Source organism: Musca autumnalis, unplaced genomic scaffold (assembly GCF_047663935.1).
Source record: "Musca autumnalis isolate F117 unplaced genomic scaffold, ASM4766393v1 scaffold_1, whole genome shotgun sequence".
NCBI classification, from domain to species: Eukaryota; Metazoa; Arthropoda; class Insecta; order Diptera; family Muscidae; genus Musca; species Musca autumnalis.
This window is the reverse complement of record NW_027411644.1, coordinates 283,695,638-283,718,046: the sequence shown is the minus strand read 5'-3', so window position 1 is coordinate 283,718,046 and position 22,409 is coordinate 283,695,638. Positions and strand designations below refer to the sequence as shown.

The 22,409-nt window shown below is 39.2% G+C and overlaps 1 protein-coding gene across 7 annotated transcripts in view; it reads left to right on the top strand.

The window, feature by feature from the left end:
• shf (WNT inhibitory factor 1) overlaps window positions 1–22,409 on the top strand; it is a 58,287-nt gene that overhangs the window by 27,764 nt on the left and 8,114 nt on the right. For 3 of the 7 annotated variants that reach the window (XM_073964217.1, XM_073964215.1, XM_073964214.1), the window contains exons 2-5: window positions 10,702–11,179; window positions 11,247–11,507; window positions 11,576–11,773; window positions 22,192–22,392. In XM_073964217.1, coding sequence (XP_073820318.1) covers window positions 10,708–11,179; window positions 11,247–11,507; window positions 11,576–11,773; window positions 22,192–22,392 — 1,132 coding nt within the window. In that variant the 5' untranslated portion in view covers window positions 10,702–10,707. The remainder of the gene's footprint in view (window positions 1–10,701; window positions 11,180–11,246; window positions 11,508–11,575; window positions 11,774–22,191; window positions 22,393–22,409) is intronic. The other 4 variants (XM_073964221.1, XM_073964220.1, XM_073964219.1 and 1 more) reach the window with 3 other exon arrangements.

Here is a 22,409-nt window from a genome sequence, read left to right as displayed (position 1 = left end):
TAGCGGCTCTTAAAATAAAGGAAAATAATCCTCATTCGATTTGACTGAAGACATGCCATCTCAAAAATAAGCTAAAACAACAGTGAACAAAGACATAACGCTAATTCCTGATGCCTTACAGGGTCTCTACCAAAAACTTCATCACGCCATAACACCATTACGCGGAAGTTCGACTCACGGCGGATCTGTCCTTCGGGGTTTTTAATATACTCACCAAGGCCTTTCTTTCATAAGAGGAATTTTCCGTGCCCCAGACTTTCACCTCCATTTTGTTGCACAGTGTAATGGGAAAGCTAATTGGCTGAGTTTCAGAAAGATAACTAACCACCGCTTCAGATATTTGACCAACCTTTCTGATCTTTGCGTAGCAGATAGTACGTGCCGAGACATCACAGCAGCAGCCGCTCGCTACATAAGTACTGCTTGAATACCTGAAGTGAGCAAATGAAAATGGTGAGCTTCGTCGAGCCAATCCCAGACAGGTTGGTCGGTGAACATCATCTAAAAAGTTGCAACATTGGAGTCGGAATAAGTGAATTGGGGGCAACGGCTAAGTCGCTCTCGAATCTAAATCATTGGGCCCTGCAAGGAGTCGAGAATCTCATCAAAGTTCTCAACCTGTCGCTAGACCTCCAATTCGTTCTCGAAGTCTTGAAAATGGGCGTGGTGTTCCCGCTACTGAAGATAGGCAAGGATGCCAGCATATATAAGTCGTACAGACCGATTTCGCTTTTGGCGCCCGTAGCAAATACTCTTGAGGCTTTAATCCTGCCCAGCGTCAATCAATTATATGTGTGGACGGCAGTCGTACATGCAATTCAGGAACAAGAAATCGAAGGCTGTTTAACAGGGACTTCATTCCCCATGGTGGGGTGATATCTCCGTAACCATTTTTCTATTCCACCCCCTCCAGACAGCGTCGGTAACCTTGACTCGTTTTATTTGTGAAAGTCTGAAATCTTGTTTGCTCGATCTAACCAACTATTCCAGCACGAGAAATAAGCAAATATCCGCCAATAAGTTTATGCCACTCTGTTCACCACATGGGCTGCAGAATTCCGACCACTAACTACCCTAGGATTCTAGGGGTCACATTCCACAGTATGTTCAGGTTCGTCGGTCGGAGGTAAGCTATGTATGTGACACCAGTGTGTTCCCCGAATATAAGTGCAACGCGATGGATAAATATTCAAACCTTTCAGAATTCCGCCTTGAGAACTGCAACAGGTTGCCTCCTCATGTCTTCTGTGGACCATATACGTGAGGAGACAAATATTCTTCCAGTACAGCAACGCAATGGCATGCTCTCGTTGCAATAGTTGCACGGTTGTTACCGTGAGTGCCATCCTAAGCACCATACGGTCCATAAGGTCCAACGTTACAAGGGAGAACCCCTAGATCAGCAAGCCTATCAAGCAGGTTTGAATATCATTCACACACAGGTTCAGACGCCATAAATAACTATCGTGCGATTGCGGTCCTTGGAGAACATCCCCCATCTATTGCAGCTGAGGAGCGTCAGCACGCTTCACAAGCCCTCACGACACACTGCGCATTTTCAACTGCCCTGCCAAGCCTACTCAACTGACTTCAGCAGCTTTGTGGTTACAACCCATCGAAGCAGCCACATTCCTATAACTGGGAATTTTTCCAAACGTTTATCAAATTCCAAGAAACCCGTTACCTCCCTCACAAAAGTTCAAAATTTCCGCTTAAGCTCAATTTAGGGGCTGATCGAGAATCATTTTGAGATGTTTACCCAAGGTAATCCTTGTGTACTGTTTACAGCGATATATTTTTTCGAGGGCAAGGGCACGACAACTAAAAAGGGGTGACTGGAATTGGTCCAACTTTAGCACATCAAAACATTTCTTTTAAACTTAAATCCAGTTCGAAAATCTACTATATCGGACAACTCCTTACGGCACTTCCCTGATGGGGAATCTCCTTATTTGCACTACGTAATTGTACCGTTATATTACCTATTAATAACATTTGACTCACCAACCAACCACCATCATCAGGTTATAACAAACACCCTACCAAATATGTGTACATTTGGGCGGATGTCATTAACCTCGAACATACCCCTTGTTGTGTGGTGTACATGTCCGCTTGGAAACCATACACATGTTCATGGTAGGTTCCCTAAAAACAACACGTCCTTGACTCGCATTACATTCGTTTTTTTTTTGTTGGCGATATCATTGTGTACCCTTCCGATGTCACATCCTTTTATTGAAATGTCACATTATTTGTTGTGTTTTTGGATAAGAATCACATGTCAACCAACATTGATCGTTCCTTTACAGGAAATTCCGGTTGTATTTTCTTGTTTTTTTGGTAAATTCCCATTTAACAAAAAATCAATTTCCAGATGTTATGCAATGACCAGAGACAAATGACAATCGATCACCGTAGGTAGGGTATGTCCATGGCACTTGGTGTGTCAAGAGTAACAGCCAGAATGGATAGGCAGCAAGCAGCTACACCAACAGCCATAATAAAAAGGAAGATGTGTTAATTTCCACACATATACAACACGGCAAATGTACCACTAGCCAGCCAGAAAGAACCACCAACAAGTGACTGACTTGCCTTTTACAGGCAGGCATTCACACCAACAGAAGTACTCTTCAGAAACAGCAACAACAACGACAATCACCACAACATGGTTTTCCAGACACATTCATTGCTTTGATAGTAACAAGTAATGCTTGTCTTCTTAAACAACAACAAAAAATGGAAAAACACCTATCTGCTGCTGCTGCTGTTTTTGTTGCTATTAGTGTTCTGGTCTGATCATCATCATGATGATCATGTAGTGCCAATGATGACCATTGGTCGCAAATGGTCTGGTTGCTTCTTCTGCCTTAACCATCTACCTGATGACCACTTGAACACGTTTTCAATGTGTACAAATACAGAACACCACAGCCAGCCAACAACAGAAGCACCAACAATTTCAATCGACCAACAAAAGCAACAACAACAATTACGTTGACAACACTCCAAGCTAAAAGGCGACCAGACCAAAATCAGAAAAAGTTGAGAAAAAGTCAACAACAACATTGACACCCGTTCGTTCAAGCAAGCAACGAACCAACCAACCGATCGACCAAACCCCTGGATCCATTAACTACTCAATGCGCAAACTAAGTTGGAACATTACCGCAAACATACCGGCAAACGATGATGAGCAAACTGAAGAAAAACAAGAAGACGAAAAAAACGTTTCCTGCTGCTGTTGCAGTTGTTGCTGTCATTTTAGGCCATGTTTTGCTTATTTGGTTGGCTGGCTGGCATGGTTAACTGACATTTTTGTGTTCTCTACAAAATTATCGGTGTCTGCACTTGCACGCTTGAATGCTATTCTGTCGTTTTGTATTTACTTGACTTTTATTCTGTTATGCCTGTAATCTTCACGAGTTTTTGTTCGTTCAACTTCATCCAAATGTTGGGTTTATCCATCCATATACAGTATGTATGCACATACTTAGCAACATATTAAATTGGATACGGTTGGGGCGTGGGGGGACTTCTCAATGCCTATGAGGCATCTATGAAGTAGGGGAGGTGGTATAACATAAAAGTGTTACATGGACTTAAACTAATTTTAAGCTTTATGATCACATAAAAAATGATACCCTTGCAACCTCCTGACGCCCAATTTTATTTCATTCTTAGCCCTGGAATCATTTGGAGGGCTCCTAATCAAATTTTTGAGGAAAACTTTTTCGAAAATCTTTTGAGAATAAAACCAACATTTTTGGGTTAGTAATATTGGTTGGGCGCCACCGTCAAACATGAATGTTTAAACCTGTTCTTAAGCCTAAACGTTTGAACTTTTGTGGGGGAGGTACCGGAAAAGTATACCGAGTATATTGTGAAAACGGTCATAATGCCTAATTTCATTTCATTCATAGTCCTGGGATCCTTTGGAGAGCTTCTAACCAAATTTTGGAGCAAAACTTTTTCGAAAAGTCTTTTTAGAAAAAAACCAACATTTTTTGGAAAAGCAGTATTGTTTGGGCGCCACCGTCAAACATGAATACGTCTGAACCAGTTCTTAAGCCAAAATGTTTGAACTTTTGTGGGAGAGGTACCGGAAGAAATATGCCGATATTATCCATCTTTGAATTTTGCGTTTGGAAGAACAATTACGATGTGCAAAGATTGGACCAAATCGAGGACCCCCTTTAGGAGCCATAGTTAGTGGCCGTAGGGATTTTGCAGCTTTAGGGTAATTATGTCATTCAGTATGCCCTTTCCCCCCATGAAAAATATACAGTTGTAATATGAGGCGCGAGGACTATCAGCTGGAAAATGTCAAAACTATCCTAGTCATGTCCCCAATCTGCACTATTGCGAAAAATGTTGAAATTTTATTTCGGTGATACCCTAAGGAGTAAACCGATATAGTACATGTTCGAACCCGATCTATACCTGGAAGCTATAAAAGATGTGCAAAATCTGGACTAAATCGATTGTTCCCTTTGAGAAATATTCTCTCGTAATATGAGCCGCGAGGACTATCAGCTGGAAAAACCTCAAAACTATCCTAGACATGTTCCCAATCTGAACTATTGCGAAAATTTTTGAAATTTTATGTCGGTGATACCCTAAGGAGTAAACCGATATAGTCATATTCGAACCCGATCTATAGCTGGAAGCAATAAGAGATGTGCAAAATCAGGACTAAATCGATTGCTTCCTTTGAGAGATATCGTTCACACCATTATATAGAAAGATTTTGAACTTTTGTGGAAGAGGTACCCGAAGGAGTCGATATCCTCGGACTTAAACATAGTTTGGGCAAAATATTACAATGTGCAAAAGTTAATTCGGATCGATTGATCCTTTCGAGAGTTATCGTGAGCATTAGCCAGCCAGTCAGACGGACGGACATTGCTAAATCAACTCCAAATTGCCTGAAGTAGATTTGGTCCAAACATACTTGGGGTCTAAAACCATTATTTCGATGAGGCACATTTTTGGTCATATAAATGTTTTTATACCCTCATTAGCCTAAAGTCTGAGGGTATAAAACTTTTTTCTCCCCATCGAACGGTAGATCCCGATTTTCGGCGTTTTAAAGGTTTTAGCCTCATTTACCGAAATGGCAGAAATTTGGTATATAACCGTCGTAGGGGCTACTAAACTTTCCTCTAGAAATTTGTCGGTGCAGGTAGACGTAGAACAGTACCTCCCGACTATCCAACTGGTACTTAGTCTTCGTTCGGAAATCCAAACATTCCCGCAGATAATGGTACAATTCATAGAAAGGTACCTCCAGATTTTCGAAATTTTAAAGCATTTAACCGCTTTATCAAACCGAATTAGCTGAAATGTGGTATTTAGTTTTCGTTGGGGCTACCAAACTTTTCCGCAGAGAATTGTAGGTATGAGTTCACCTTTTGATATATCCCCCATAGAACGATACCTCCCGATTTTCGGAAGTATGAAGGTTTTAGCTACATTATTTAACCAAAATGGCTAAAATTTGATATTGTGAGAAGCTTGTTGATCTAGAGGTTCCCGTTTATACCTTTGGGAATATCTCTAGATCACGAAGAACTCTCCTGACGTGCCTTGGTGGCACGTGGTAGCCTGTCCACAATATTGAATATTGTGACATGGATGCTTATGGCGATAATACCAAAGTGGGTACTGCATCGATAGAATCTTGTTGTCTGAAAAATCGATAAAATCTTCACCTCCTTATGATTATGATCCACTGGTCGGCATTCTGGCAGGCATGAAGCTTATTCAACTTAGTAGTGCTATAGTTTGCAAACCACACAGGTGCCAGATAGTAGTAAGATGGGCTGTTATTTTATAAGGAGGTTAACAAGGTGCCATGCCAGCAGCCCAAGTACACTCCATATCTTGGGGTAAATGGTGGTCGGTAATCAGGACATCATCGACCAATGTGTTCAGTGGTAACATCATTTTAGCGGTCCAAGTGATAAAAAGCGTGACAGTAGATTTAGCGGTGGAAATTGTATCCATGTAACCTATAACATATGTATATATATCACCAACGATAGGACCCCACCCCGAGATCGTATAATCATGCTCATACCTTACATTTCTATGCCTTCCGGAGGTAGTTAAATTTTAGAAAAGTAGACGTTAAGCAGTTATGAAGATATTAACCCACTTCCGAAACTCACTGTTTCACTCTGTGGGGTTTCGACTTCTTATATCTGAGTTCTATACATTTGATTATCCAACATTTCAGACACGGCTCAAGGGAAGTCTTTATGTCTTCTTCTTTAGTCCTCGAACATCTTGGAATGGTTTACGGTATCGAAGGTTTTTTATAGGTCAAAAGCCAATATGGCAGTTCATTCAGAATGATATTTGTGTTCTGTTTTAGAATGATACTTGTGGTTGTTGTTGTAACAGTGATTTTATTTTATGTTTGTAAGTTCTTTCTTCTGCTTAATCCTGCTCTATCTCCAGTTCTAGGAATGTGGCTGCTTCTTGATGTTTTGCACGGTGTCATCAGTCCTTGTCCTATAAGAATTTAGATGCCTGCCCACATCACGAACATAGTTGAGCTTGACTTTGGTTTGTCATAGCAGCTGACGCTCCTCATTTGCGGTAGATGGGGGATATACTCCGATGACCGGTTTCTCACGATTATTGTTTATGTCATCTGCGACTGGATTATTGTTATGCTGTACGCAGATTAGAGGTATTGTAGGAGCAATCATATTCTATGAACAAAATAATGTATTGTAAAAATCTAAAAATATATTTTGTGTCATTATGGTGCCTGACACAAAATGTATGGTTGAAAAAAAAAAACAATACATATTTTCAGATTTTTAAAATACACTATTTTGTTCATGGAATATGATTGTTATTATATTGTATGTATTCGAACCTGCTTAATAGGCTTGCTGATCTGGGAGTTCTTTCTTGTAACGTTGGAACTCTCATTCTAGACCATGAGATCCTTCCTGACATGCCTAGGTATGTGATTAGGATGGTTCTCATGGTAACACCCGATAAAGTGCTTCAACAAGAGCATGCCATTGTGTTGCTGTACTGAAAGAATCTTTGTCTCTTTATGTAGATGGTCCACTGAACACATGAGGAGGCACCCTGTTGCAGTTCTCAGGGCGGAATTCTGACAGGTTTGAATATTTTTCCATAGCATTGCACTTACATTAGCGGACCACGCATAGCTTACCACAAACCGACCTATCGCGATATATGTGATCAACAAGGTTTCTTTATTTGGACTTGAGTACCTTATTTCTACATCTCAGCTTGTCGCAGATAACTCTGGCATGCGCGGACGATGTGAACATACTGTCCAACGTGTATGTGGGGTAGGTAGTGGTCGGAATTCTGCTACCATCGGCCATGACATTCAACTTAGTGCCTGCCTCTGCAGTCCACGTGGTGAATATAATGGCCGTATGTTTAGTGGCGAACATTTACATATTTTTCCCGTGGAAAAAGGTGGTAAGATCAGTCAAATAGGAGTAAAGACTTCCACAAATGACATCAAGGAAGGTGCCCGACGCCAAGATCGTACAATCATCCGCATATGTTAAGGTGGAAACTTAACAGTTCCCGAGACATCACTCCACCTTGGGAACTCCCTGTTTCAACCTACGGGGCTTGGACTTCTTGTTGCTGAATTCCATGCACGACTGGCGACAATACCTATACTTCATTATCCAACGTTTCAATATTTGGTTAGACTGCTCAGTCTCCTTAAACAGAGTGAAGTGATTGACTGTATCAAAGGCTTTTAATAAGTCGAGCGCCACCAACGCATAAGCGGAACTGGGGAAGAATAAAGCCTCAAGAGTCGATGCTATGGGCGACAAAAGCGAAATCGATCTGTACGATTCACCTTTGCTGGCAGCCTTGCCTGGCCTGCCCATTATCTTTGCGAACGATATGGATGGCTAGCGACAGGTTAGTGAAGTACTTGACTCCCGGCACTTCCGTTAGTTTCAGCATTGCCATGGAGATTCCATCGCTTAGGATGATTTAGCGTTCCTTATGGCATTCGCGACATCATCCGTTGTAAATTGTGGCAGGAAGAGATCTAATGCGACGTAGTAATCTTCCCTTCGCCCTATCAATCCGGAGGTTCTCGACAAACTGTCGGTTAAAATAACTTGTGCACCTTTTTGGACCAGTCAGCTTTACGTCGCTAAACGTTACTATCTTCCATCTTTCCAGAGTTCAGGAGTGACTTAACTGTTGCCCACAATTCATTTATTCCGACTCCAATGTTGCAATTCTTCAGCTGATTTAGCCTTATGCTCAACGACCATCCAGTTGTCTTCCAGTGCCAGCTCATTGACTCTGGTGTCACTGAGATTGGTACGACGCTCATTTGCTAATCCCGTCGCATCTGCTGGGAAGTTAGGTCTTACTTGGGGTATTCGACCAGCAGGTATACGAGCGGCTGCAGCAGTGATGATATCTCGCAACGACCGTTCTGCTACCCGAACATTGGAAGGGGTGGCGCAGATCTCTGAATTCTTTGAAACTCGACCAATTGGCTTTCCCATGATTGATGAAAGAGCGGCGTTCAGAGGTCATGGAATCGGGCGGTCTGCTGATGGAGACACTTATGGGAAGGTAGTCTGACCCATGAGAAACAGCGGGTTGTCAGCTGATGTCATTTGTCAGACCATGTGACATGTCTGACGAACTACGACACTATCCGCTAATTCTGTTAGGGGTGTCCTCATTGAGCGTGAAAAACGTAGAGATATCAATTTGCTCAGCCAACATTATACCCCTCTGGTCGTTTTGAAGAACCGAATTCCACAACTCATAATGAGCATTAAAGTCCTCCAAGACCAGACGGTTATGACCTTCCAAAAGCGGGCTAATGTTGGGCCTATCCTGGAGTACAGCTATTTATCGGTGAGATGTATACGTTCAGCAACTCTAACTCGGCAGAGTCACGCCTACCTGCTACCACAATACATTCCATGTACAGGTCATTAGAGCCCAGACTCAAGCGAGATAGGTCTGTATTAGACAGACTGGTGCACCTCCACTTCTGGTGCGATCCTGCAAGCTGCAGTTATCCAAAAATGGTACTGCTTCGATAGGATGTAACCACAGACCCACTGTAGTTAGTTGAGTAGGTGCGGGTCCATGCTGGACAGATGTTTTTCACGGTGCTTTTGATCTTTGTCCTATAATAATGTAGGCGACTGCAATATCCCGAGCGTAGTTGGGTCAAAACTACTACTCTGGTTTGTCGAGGCATCTGATTCTCCTCAGCTGCGATAGATTGGGGATGTACTCCGAGGACTTTATTCACACTATAGTAGCTTATCAAACGACATTCAACTCTCTTCTCACCTGCGCCGTCCATGTGGTGAACAGAGAGGCCGTATATTTAGCGGCGGATATCTGCATATTTCTCGCGTGGAAAAATGTGGTAAGATCGGTTAAATAGCAGTTCAGTCTTTTACAGATGTCATTAGGGAAGGTACCTGACGCCAGGATCGGACCATCATCCGCATACGTTACGAGATCGATGTCGTCTGGAGGGGCGAAATGCAGAAGAGGTAGAGGTTAAACAGTTTCGGAGATATCACCCACCTTGGGGTTTGGACTTCTTGTTCCCGAATTAAACGTTGTAGACTTGACCGGAGGGTTGTCTGCTCAATGTCCTAAAACAGCGTGGAGAGCTGTTGCTGCTTTTGTTGTTGAGCTTGGTTTTCTGCACCGCCGAGACCATGATATTCTTCCGACTTATGAAATCCACGATTTCTTCGATCTTACCACGGAGTCTACTGCAATTAAATTGCAAAAATGATGCATTTTCAGGTGTTGGAACAACAACGACTGGTGTCAAATGCTGTGTGTGCGGCTGCTGTTGGTGGACTGCGGGGGAGTCGACTAATCTGACGACTCACTGCAGACTGAGTTCACGCACCATCCAGCAACATAGTCCCTGTCATAATATGTGTTCGTTTACTCAAAATTTGTACAAATTGTTACTGGATGTTGTTCGTTTACTCTACAGTTCAATGCAAAAGACCTTAGTCGATTACAAGAAGCTACTGGACTTGTACAAATTGTTGAGTAAACGAACACACCTATAGTTACTCGCATGGACAAGTCAAGAACAACCACTTATATGCATCCACACCCGGCATCTGTTGAATCTCACCGAAGATTGGGTTTGGGTAAAGATGTGGGCACAAATATATTGGTCCTGACCAATAGAATCCGGAGCAGACAGTCCGGGATGTCAGGGATATATAGCTTCCAACACAGAAAAACGATAAAATACAAACATGTGTACACTGAGGTGGCAGCCGCTGACTGGAACACGGATGTTGTGTGGTTCCGGGTCAATCCGGTATGAGAGAACCCGCTGTCGTGGGATTGATTAGGTCCAACGCTTAAGCTTTTTGTATAATGGGGAGGTCATATATTTTTATTCCTTTTATTTTCTAGATGCTCATACGGATTTTTTGGTATAACTTTATTTGAAATAAAAGTAAAGTTCATTAACTTATTGAAATGTTTCCATTGATTTTAATTAGAAATGTCCATTGTTTACCGAATCACACCCTAATCTTGTGACTGCTTTGAATTGTAACAATCCATAAACAATGATCTTGTATTGAGTTAAAAAGTTTTTATTATCGATGCGAAATTCAATTCGTTCTTCTTTTTGTTCTCCATTTGCAGTTATAGATGATGAAGATGGTGGCGACAATGAGTGGCGGATCCAATAACAAACACAAAGACTTGGTGACAATGTCCGTATGGTTTGTTTATCTAATGCTAATATTGATGCACTCCTTGTGGATTGATGGCATAGAGGCGAGACAACAGCACAACGATGACAAAATAAACGAAGCTGGTGGTGGGCACCATAGAAAACGTGGTGGAGGTCGGCGAGGAGAATTAGACATTGACAGTGGTTCCTCCTATGAAGTGTACCCCCATAAAAATCACAGAAATCGTGACAATGTAAGCCATCGAAATGCTTTCGGACCCAATGGCGTACTGGAAGGTGGCCGTGGCAACAAACACAAGGAGCCTAATGAAAACGCCACCACCAGTCATCAAAGAAAACATCGTCATCGCAAGCGTAATCGTTCGAACAATGCCAAAGAGAATCTTTCGCTGTGGATCAATGAGCAACAGCTGAAAATGTTAACGGGTAAAGTATGACCATGGCACAATTGAAAGGTGCTAAATTTATTCTAAAAAACATGTGGTTTTCTTAGCTCTATTCTTTCCTCAAGGTTACGTGCAAGGACGTGTCTATGCCATACACAATGGTCATGTCATGAACGACATACGCGATGGTCGTATCTATGAATATCTCATTATACCGCCAGAAGTAAATCACGTGAATTTCACATGGAAGTCGGGATCAGGAAAATATTTCTATCATTTTGATTTGTTGGAGTCAATGGATGAGAGTATTCTCAAGGCACCAACGGTATCCATAAAACTCAAAGGTCGCATACCCAAAGAAGAGAAGAGTGAGTAGAGAGAGCGAGAAAATTTATTTGAAAATAAATAACTATTTGATTGTCTAAACTTATTAAAGATTTCAGCGTCTTCCTACCTTGTAGCGGTAACAATTCTGGCACAGCCATGTTCAATGTCGGCCTAACCATACAGAATGGCAATAATGTAACGCTGCCCGGCACCCCGATACGTTTGCATTTCAAAAAGGAGTGTGCACATAGAGGTGTGTATGACAACCCCGACACAACAAATCCCACACAAAACACCTCTCTCCAAGGTAGTGTATGGTCATAGTCCTTTGTTTCTCCCATCCTTGTACTCCTCCTCTCCCACCCACCCGGTCTCCTTTGTTCCAATTTGAGATGTTTTACTTCTATAACTTAACGAGCCTTTAGGCTAAAGACGGTTTATACACTTTGATACGACCAAAAATGTTTCTCGTATAAATAAATAATTGTTTTATACCCCAAGCATTTTTTCCCTTTATTTATTCCGCATGGGTACATAGGGCTTCTACGAGAGAATTCCATCTTATTCTATCATTACATATACATATGTATATTTAATATGTTCAAAGTTTATGCTTTGATTTTTTGATTCTTTTAAAACAGTTCTTCTCCAGGTATTTTTTGGTCGTCCTGGACGGCGGCTGCCTTGGGCCATGAAAGGCTTTATCCTTACGATTTTTTTGTATTGTAAATGCATATTTGCTATCTTCTGAAAGTTCTTTAGGACTCAGTGACCAATTTCAAGAAAATTAAGGGCGGTTAAGCCGTAATTTTTCAGGAGATTCCTCTACCTTCCCTCCCAGTTCTTGGTTTTGGATGGCTTATGTGTTTCACGAAATCGGCTATTTCTATATTTTCGTGACTTAAGCACATTATTTTAACTATATTAACTATATAAATATTCAAAAATAAGCAAAATTTCCTTTTATTTCTGCTGTTCTTGTAATGAAATATGACCAGTTTTCTCTTTTCTGGGATAGCGTTTTTCCTTAGCGCTAAATTTTAATAAACATGCTATAAAATATAATATGTTTGCACACAGGAACATAGATTCTGTTCGCATTTATTAAAATGTATACTAACCCCCTGTTTTTGTAACTATTTTTTGTTCGTCTATATTCCTAATAATTTAGGCATCCATAGCTCAGCCCCCAGATGACTAACGAAACTAATTTTTCGTAGACGTGTTCCATATATACTTAAGAAATCCTCTTTTAAAAATCAGAGCTCTACATTTGCGTTGAGGCGAATTAATCGATCTACAAAATTTGACAGTTCGTGTGATAAGAATAAAAACTTTTACAAAAACAGGGGGTAATATTGCAGAAAAAGTTGGATAATGACCTAACAAAAGTTACAAAAACCGAATATTTTTGACGCATAGAACACAGGGTTAACAACGTTTTCTTTGTTATTCTCGCTTTTAGGGTTGCCATGGATCCATGTTACATACACTTTTTAATTGCCACAGGACCAAAATTTTTTTAAGTATTTGGTTTTTTGGATATTGGGCATGGGCTTCTAAAATACTGAGGTGTTATTATTGGTGAAATTGAAATCCGAATATTTTTGACACTCACTGTATGTATTCCCATTTCCGAGTGTGACATTAAAAATACTGACGATGCCTCAGTGAATATGCCGTATTACTGTATTCTCAGTTTATTTTTTGTTTTGTGTTATAATTGTTTGTTTTGGGTTTTTTCATTAAAGATTTAGACATTTTTATTTTGGGATCAACTTATGAGTGTATTTTTATACCCTACACCACTATGTGGGGAGGGTATTATAAGTTGGTTTTGGCCAAAAAGTTTGTAACGCATCGAAATAATGATCGTAGACCCATACTTATATATACCAAAACAAGTAAGAACAGACTATAGTCGGACGGGGCCGACCATGTGATACCCTATACCACTATCCCTGTGCACTAGCTTTCCGGGCTAGCTTTTGATAATTTACCAATTTTCACACAAAAGTTTTGATCAATTTAACCCGCTAAATATTATCCGATCATACCGTTGACTTGCACGCTACTTCTTCATCTCAAACCAAAACTACGTTTAAAATTTCGCGCCGATCGAACTATTATTGCGACCTACAGAGCGGCTACAAAATCGAGCAAAAATTTTGTTTTTGGTCCATTTCATCCCTTTAACATTTCACGATCATCGCCAAAAACTAATCAGTTCTATTCTGGTCCAAACCCGACCTCCATACTAAATTTCGTGACAATCGGTCCATAATTGCGGCCTCTAGCTTGATTACAATTTTTAATGGACGGACAGACGGACGGACGGACACACATCGCTAAATCGCTTTATCTCGTCGAGATATGAAGTTTGGTATACCACATGAGGGGTCTACGACGAATATTTCGCGGCGTTACATGAATTTTTGGGAAAACAAACTTATTATACCCTTTTCCACATTGTGGTATAGGGTATAATGAATGTCTCGACGAGCTGAGTCGATCTGGCTATGTGTGTCCGTCCGTCCGTCTGTCCATCTAAACCTTGTAATCACGCTACAGGTCGCAATGTTGATCGGATCGTCACGAAATTTTGGATGTTGATGAGGGTCCCTGAAGGGAAGAAGCCTATTGATTTTGGTGATGGTCGGATAATATTTAGGGGTCGGAATGGGCAAAAAACTTATGTTGATAAAAAGACAAAGTTTTTTTCCAAAGCGAATATCTCAGCTTCTGTACGGGGTATACCAAAAGCAAAACCTGACAATAAAAGTAGAAAATATCACCTTTCTCGTTCTCGTAGGTGATCAAACAATGAAGATATCACAATAGTCGCAAATAAAACCCAAATTTTCATTTTTGCGATTTTAATTATAATGACGAATATCACAGCTTTGGTTAGAGACTTTGGCTATGAAAGTAGAAGATCCCATCTTTACAATGATGTAAACTAGGTCGTCGTAGGTGACCAAATAACGGAGATATCGCAATAGTCGGTAATATATCCCATTTTTCCACTTTTTTGGAAATCACGCTACAGGTCTCAATTTTGATCGGATCGTCACGAAATTTTGAGGGTTAATGAGCCATGAAAGTAGAAAATATCGCCTTTCTAATGATGTAAAGTAGGTTCTCGTAGGTGATCAAACAACGAATATATCGCAATAGCCGCTAATAGAACCCAACTTTTTATTTTTGCGATTTTAAAAATAATGACGAATATCACAGCTTCGGTTGGGGATCTTCCAAAAAAAAGTCTGACTATGAAAGTAGAAAATCCCATCTTTACAGTGATGCAAAGTAGGTTGGCGTAGGTGTCCACATAATAGAGATATCACAATAGTCGGCAATACATCCCATTTTTTCATTTTTTGTAATCACGCTACAGGTCGCAATTTTGATCGGAACGTCACGAAATTTTGGGGGCTAATGGGGATCCTACAGAGAAAGAAGAATTTTGGTGCTGGTCGGATAATATTCAGGGGTCGGAATGGACAAAAAACTTATTTGGAGAAAAAGTCAACGTTTTATTTCAAAGCGAATATGTCCGCTTCTAAAAGGGGTAGGTCAAAAGCAAAACCTGCTAATGAAAGTAGGAAATATCACCTTTGCAACGATGTTACGTAGGTGGTCAAAGAACGAAGATATCGCAAAAGCCGCTAATAGAACACAACATTATCACATCTTTGGTTCGGACTAGAGATGGGCGCGTGCCTAAAAAATTAGACACGAACATGCACGAACACGGACCAAAATTCACATTCAGGCACAAACACGGCGTTTTACGAGAAGGCACGAACACGCACACTCACGCACGAGATTACAAAAGAGGAGAAATTGATATAGGTGTACATTTATTGGTTTAAAAAAAAAAAAATTCATATGTACTTCTAATTTTTCTATTCTTTTTTAAAAACATTATTTTGTCCAAGTTAGAACTCAAAAGTCTAGTACGCGTTTCGTTGAGAATATTTCCTGATGTGAAAAAAAAATCTCCCGCTCGTTGCTGAGCTGACGAGTATAGCCAAAAATTTCCTGGCTATTTGTTTTAAATAATTTAGATTAGACTGTTTCCGAAAGTTTAAAACATCAGTCTGGCTAGAAACGGCACTCGATAATGTGTATCAATTGGAGACTTTTCCATTTTTTGTCTTTTTGCCATTTTGATCCAGAAACTCTGATAATTCGTGTAAATAGGGCATTATAATTTCCTGCTCATCATATGTTCTCACTTTTTATATCAAGTAACATTGCTTTTACATTAGCTAATTAAAAATCATCTTCTTAAACGGCGGAAATAAAAACGTCCCTATAAGATGTGTCATTGTTGGTACAAAGCGTTTAAGCAATGATTGTTTAGTTTTAGGTTTTAAATCGTTCATGAATTGAGAGTCAATGGTATCAATTGAGCAGGCTTTCAAAAGTTTTTTAAACCAATGGGCAAAAATGTGCATAGAGGGTACTTTTCCGAGCGTAATGTATCGGAACACTCTCTGAAAACAAAAAGAATTCGATGATTTTCATGCATAATTTTACAACTGTCCTCGCAGTTGTCCGGACGCCTACGTCACACAGACAAGTTTTGGGTTTTTGACAATCAATACATGAACCCAACTGTCCCGTCATGTGTAAACGCAAGGTAAAATATCTTACAACGTTTTTTTGGTCAGTCAATCAGTTTTCTCAATTCGGGAAAAGGATATTTTTTAATAACATCATCCATAACAGATAATAGTCCCAATTTACATTAGGCGAGTTTACTTGCGGCAATTGTCAGTTTGATGGAGAGAGAGGTGAGACATATGGTAACCCTTTGCCTCTCAGCCCCCTCTCTCACCTACAAACTGACAATTGCCGCAAGTAAACTCGCCTAATGTAAATTGGGACATACAGTCAGATAAACATTTGATTTGCAAAGAGAGTATATTGTGTTAACCCTCAGAGTAGTTTTTGTATTTGCTTCTCTCATGAACAAAACAAATGGCAAACAAATATCATCTTTTTTCACTGATACTCTGGCCTCTCCATAACAAAACGGTAATAAGTACCAGACTACAAAAACGAAGCAAATAATTTTAGCAATATTTTGGTCGGTTTTATATTCTTCTTCGATGTTCGTGTTTAGTAAGGTATCTTGCACGAATTCTAAAGGGGGACCAAAAATTTAGCACGATCGTGTCACATAGTGCAGATCGTGTTTAGTCGTGTCGTGCAAAACCGTGTCGAACAAAAAAACACGATCACGAACGGCCAAAAATGCATTCCGGCACGACACGCACAAACACGGCGTTTTTCGAGAAGGCACGAACACGCACTACTCACGGCACGACAAGCGCCCACCTCTAGTTCGGATCTTCCAAAAGCAAAGTCTGACAATGAAATTAAAAAATCCCATCATTACAATGATGTAAAGCAGGTTGGCGTAGGTATCCAAATAACGGAGATATCGCAATAGTCGGTAATACATCCCATTTTTCCACTTTTTTGGAAATCAGGGGTCAGAATGTGACAAAAAAATATTTGGAAAAAAGACCAACGTTTTATTTCAAAGCTAATAACTCCATTTTGTGGGAGGTACATATATCGAAAGCAAAACCTGGCAAGGAAAGTAGAAAATATCACTTTTACAACGATGTGAAGTAGGTTGTCATAGGTGGTCAAACAACAGAGATATCGCAATAGTCGATAATGCATCCCTTTTTCCATTTTTGTGCAATCACACTACAAAATATTGATCGGATATTGGATCGAATATTGAAAACAAGTAAAAAATTTAAAGTCCGCACCGAATTTTATTATATCCCCTACCATGAAATATTCTGACCTCAAATGTAATAATTTGTTTCCTTTCCTTGACCAGTAGGAACTCCAAATAGCAAATTACAGCCAATTCGAACCGAAAATGTAGATAAAAACCTCAACATAACTGAAATAGGGAGGTACTGTAGTATTAGGACTATACCGAAACCTGGACCTAAGACCACAATTTTTGGCGCAGAATGTTTTTGATCATTGAGAACTCCAAGAAGGTTTTTGACCATTGGGAACCCCAAATACTAAAGTTCAGGCAATTAGGGCCGAAAATGTAGATAAAAGCTTCAAAATACCTGAAATCAGGTGGTAACGGTACATGGGGGCTATAGGAAAAACTGGAACCATATTAACGATTTTTGGCTAAAGTATTTTTTTACTTATTTTTAGCATATACTGAAAAAGCCAGACTGATCCGAAGATTATAAATATTTTTGTCGCACCTTCCCCTACAAGTGGGACCACTGTGCACTCCTTCGGGTACCTCCCACACAAGTTTAAAAAATAAAAATTGTTAAACAACATCGATTTCTACCTCGAAATGAAAAGTATCCACTCTAAAAATTTTATGAAACCAAAAGGATTTCTTAGGAGTTTAGCGCTTGGTATGACATCCTTTGTTATCCTTTACAGCTTTTAGCCTTTTTGGCAAAGATTGAACTAAGTTTTCGGGTCAAGATATCGGAATTTTTCCCCATTCTTCTTGCATATTACGATTTTTTATATTTGTCCCAAAAATACCCCATCAATTATTTATAGGATACAAATCGGGGAGGTGTTTGAATCACTTTTGGACAGTTACATAGCATCCATTTTGGAAAAATATGTGATTTGTGCTCGGGCTCATATATTGATAAAATTGGAATGTCTCAAATCCCATTTTTTCATATGACATACACACCTTAATTGGTCCATATGACCAAAACAGGTTAAAGTTGTCTTCATTGCTTTCATTGGCAGCCTGTTTTGGTCATATGGACCAATTAAGGTACATATGTCGTAGGGCAAATACCGCCTTGGACCCCAAACACACAATTTCAACAGTAAAGCACAGAGGAGACTCTTTTGTGGTATGACGTTGTATGAGTGCTTCCGGTGTAGGAAATCGTGTCTTCATCGAATGAATTAAGGATAAGATGTATTATTTAAATATTCTGAAAGGATAATTTGAAATTTAGGCGCTGAAAAAATGGGATTTGGGACAACATTCCAATTTTATCAATATATGAGCCCGAGCACAAATCACATATTTTTCCAAAATGGATGCTATGTAACTGTCCAAAAGTGATTCAAACACCTCCCCGATTCCCGGATTTGATTCCTATAGATAATTTATGGAGTATTTTGGAGACAAATATAAAAAATCGTAATATCTAAAGTATAGGAACCCTGAAAAATGCCTTACAGGAAGGATGGGGAAAAATTCAGATATCGTGCACTGAAAATTTAGTTAAATTTTTGCCAAAAAGGCCAAAAGCTGTAAAGGATAACAAAGGATGTCATAACAAGGGCAGAAACCCTAAAAAATCCTTTTTGTTTCATGAAACTTTTAGAGAGCATACTTTTCACTGTGAGGTAGAAATCGATGTTGTTTAACCATTTTTATTTTTTTTTATCTAAATTTACCTGAATTTCGTTAATTTTATTTTATTATATTTAAGTTAAGAAATTAATGTAAAAATATGAAAAGGAATTAAATCGCTATCATTAACCAATTCTTAGCAATCGCAGTTTTAATGAAAGAAACTGAAGTGGATACTTTTGGCTGTAGCTCTCGCAGAGAGTTTCTGATTGGCCCAAACTTTGCACATCGTATTATTTCATACAGTCATGTATCAGGTTGGAATATGGAGTATATCGGTCCCGTCTTTCTGGTACCTCCCACACAAAATTTTGTGAAAAGAGCCTGTTGAGGACTCGTATCGGATTTATTTGAATTTTTTTGTACAAGGTTTTTATCACTGTGGTTTTCATCACAGTCTTGCTTAGGTGAAGTTTAAGGCCTTTTCGAGGTCTTGTTTACAGCAATATTACAGTTTTCGTGGACAAGTCCATGTTCCGGACAGAATGGTCTAAAAAAGCTCTAAAAAAGTGTGGGGTCTGTTCTTTTATATGGTGCAGAACCTTGGACTTTAAAAACAAAGTACCGAAAAATTCTAAAATACGATGGACAGAGCAAATGAAAAATGACGAAATTCTGAGGAAAATGAATGCGAATAGAGAGCTAATAAGAACGATTAAAACCCGAAAAGTATCATATGTGGGACACATCATGCGGAAAAATAAATACAAAATACTGTAAAATATTATTAAAGAGTGATTGAAGGAAGACGAAGGATCTGAGACCCTACTGAGGTATTTACCTTCGAGAGAATGCTAAAGTGCCACGGTGCTTTTGAAGCAAATTTAAATGGAAGGTGCTTGCACCTGGGAAGTTTTTGCAGATTCTGAAACTACAATGTTCATAGATGGGAAAAATCAAAAAAAAAAAAAAAAAATCGCCGGAGCGCTTTTTAAATAAATCGCGATTAACGTTGACATTTTTAGGGGTTGTTTATGTTTTCACGATTTTTCTTGGAAACCGCAAGTCCTATCAGAATAGGACTAACGAAAATGTTTTACCTATAAAAATTCTCTACAAGATTGACCTTGGGCCTAATTATGTGATGTTAGTAAATAACGATGTTAGTAAATAATTGGCAGCATTTTTTAGACAATATAACAAGAGAAATTGGGAAGAGTCCTTTGCAGTCGTTTTGAGAAATTGTGATAAATTTAGAATTAAAATGCATGCAATCATTAACCAAAAATTACTTTTGCAGTCGTTAAAAAATAAGTTGAAAAATAAGCATTTCTGGAAAAAAGAAAAAAAATATTTAATTTTAATAGCCTTTATTGTATAAGGGAAGTACATTTTAAACATTTCATTTTTGAAATATAGAAGTTCAAATTGGGACAATGCACTGACTGTATCGCCCCCTTATAAAACAATGTCATGAAGGGTGCGCCTTACCTACATAACTTTTAATGAAACCCGTTTACACAGGAAAGTTTTTGTGAATTCTAAAACAGCAATGTTCATAGATGAGAAAAATCCAAAAACAAGAAAAATCGCTGTAGAGATTTTTAAATAAATCGCGGTCAAAATTCACATTTTTAGGTGTTTTTTTAGGTTTTCACGATTTTGCTTGGAAACCGCAAGTCCTATCGAAATGGTGCTAAAGAAAATGTTGTAGCTGTGAAAATTCTCTAGAGGAATGACCTTTATGATTTGTTCCCAGGTTATACAATTTTTGAGATAAAGAAGCTCAGGTTACATTTTTATGTTTTTTTTAGAGTTTCGCGATTTTGCTTGAATGCGGCAAGTCTTATCGATATGTGATCTGAGAAAATCTTAAATCTGTGGAAATTTTCTACAAGACTGGCTTATGTAACTTTTCCTAGGTTGAATTGAATTGTCCCAATTTGAACTTCTATATCTCAGAAGCGGTAAGACCGACGAGAATACCATAAAGATCTATCTTGTAGAAAATGTTCTTAGCTACAACATTGGGGGTTATCATGAACGGTAATTCCCCGTGAATTTTTTCACTTTTTCCTTTAAGTTGCAAACGGCGGAAAGACGAAATTCACGGGGAAATTTCATTCATGATAACCCCCATTTTCTTTATTCCCATTTTGATAGGACTTGCGGTTTCCAAGCAAAATCGCAAAAACCTAAACAACCCCTAAAAATGTCAACTTGAATCGCAATTTATTTAAAAAGCGCTCCGGCGATTTTTTTGTTTTTTGATTTATCTCATCTATGAACATTGTAGTTTCAGAATCTGCAAAAACTTCCCAGGTGCAAGCACCTTCCATTTAAATTTGCTTCAAGAGCACCGTGGTGAAACTCCATCCAGAATTGGTGTCTGGCAATATCACAATTATGTCATATGAAGCGTGCGGAGATTCACTGATTATTATACAATCTGCCTGTGTCTCAATTTCAAGATTCTGCAGCTTTCAACAGAATATCCACAAACAAGAGAACTGATGAGATCCTGTGGCGAGGATCGAAACTAGTCTTCCCTACCATACCCCTTGGCGAACAATGCCAAACTTTCTCCACTAATAAATTAGTTGTTTTAAAATACTAAATCAACAACAGATAATTTTGAAAAAAAAAACAAAATTGTAACAGCTATCTTAATAAAAAACGCCACTAGTATTCGAAAGGAAGAAATATATGTATGTTAATCGCCCATTGAAGTATTGGCTAGGTAGTTTATCTATCAGTTGTTCATCCTCTTCAGTGTAGGATTGATTATGGCTTGCTAGTTCAGAGCTGGTCCACTAACCGTCGCTCCTTAATATTACCTGTGGATTTGTGAACCTTAGATAGTATTCTTAGAAATCTGGTCGTTCCGTTTACTCCCTCTATAGACTCTCCAAAGCTGAACCAAGACTTTCACTTAGCCTTCTTGATATCGTTCTTGTACCACTTGAAGTTAATTTTATATTAACCAATCAGTACTGAATATCGTCTTTTTTTTAGCTAACTGTTTGTTTCATGATACCGGTTAGGATTTCCTCACAGGATAGGTGATTGGATAGAAGTTCATAGCAAGACTCCAAGTAACGAGATTTGGAAAAGTGATTCGGGAACACTTTTCTGATACCTTCCATAGTCAATTAACATACGTTCATAGATATCAACATATTTGCTTGACTCATTCAAATTAGGTATTGCGAGGTCTTCCTATTTACAAATATACTACTCATTTTCCTGTTTGATAAAACATCCTTTGCTTCCATCCAAAACATTATTTGTCGTCTATCAGAAACCTCATCACAATGATGTTTTTGATGGACATACGACAAAAGGTAAATAAATTCATTCTTATTTACTTCATTTTTCGCAAGGTCCTGATCCCGATTGTCATTTGAAGTGTGGTGAACATGGTTTCTGTAATCATCGCAATATTTGTCAGTGTCATTCCGGTTACATTGGCCAATACTGTGAGAAGGCTTTTTGTTTTCCTCAGTGCATGAATGGCGGCAATTGTACGGCACCATCGGTGTGCACCTGTCCGGATGGTTATCAAGGAACCCAATGCGAGGGAGGTAAGTGTATAGAAATA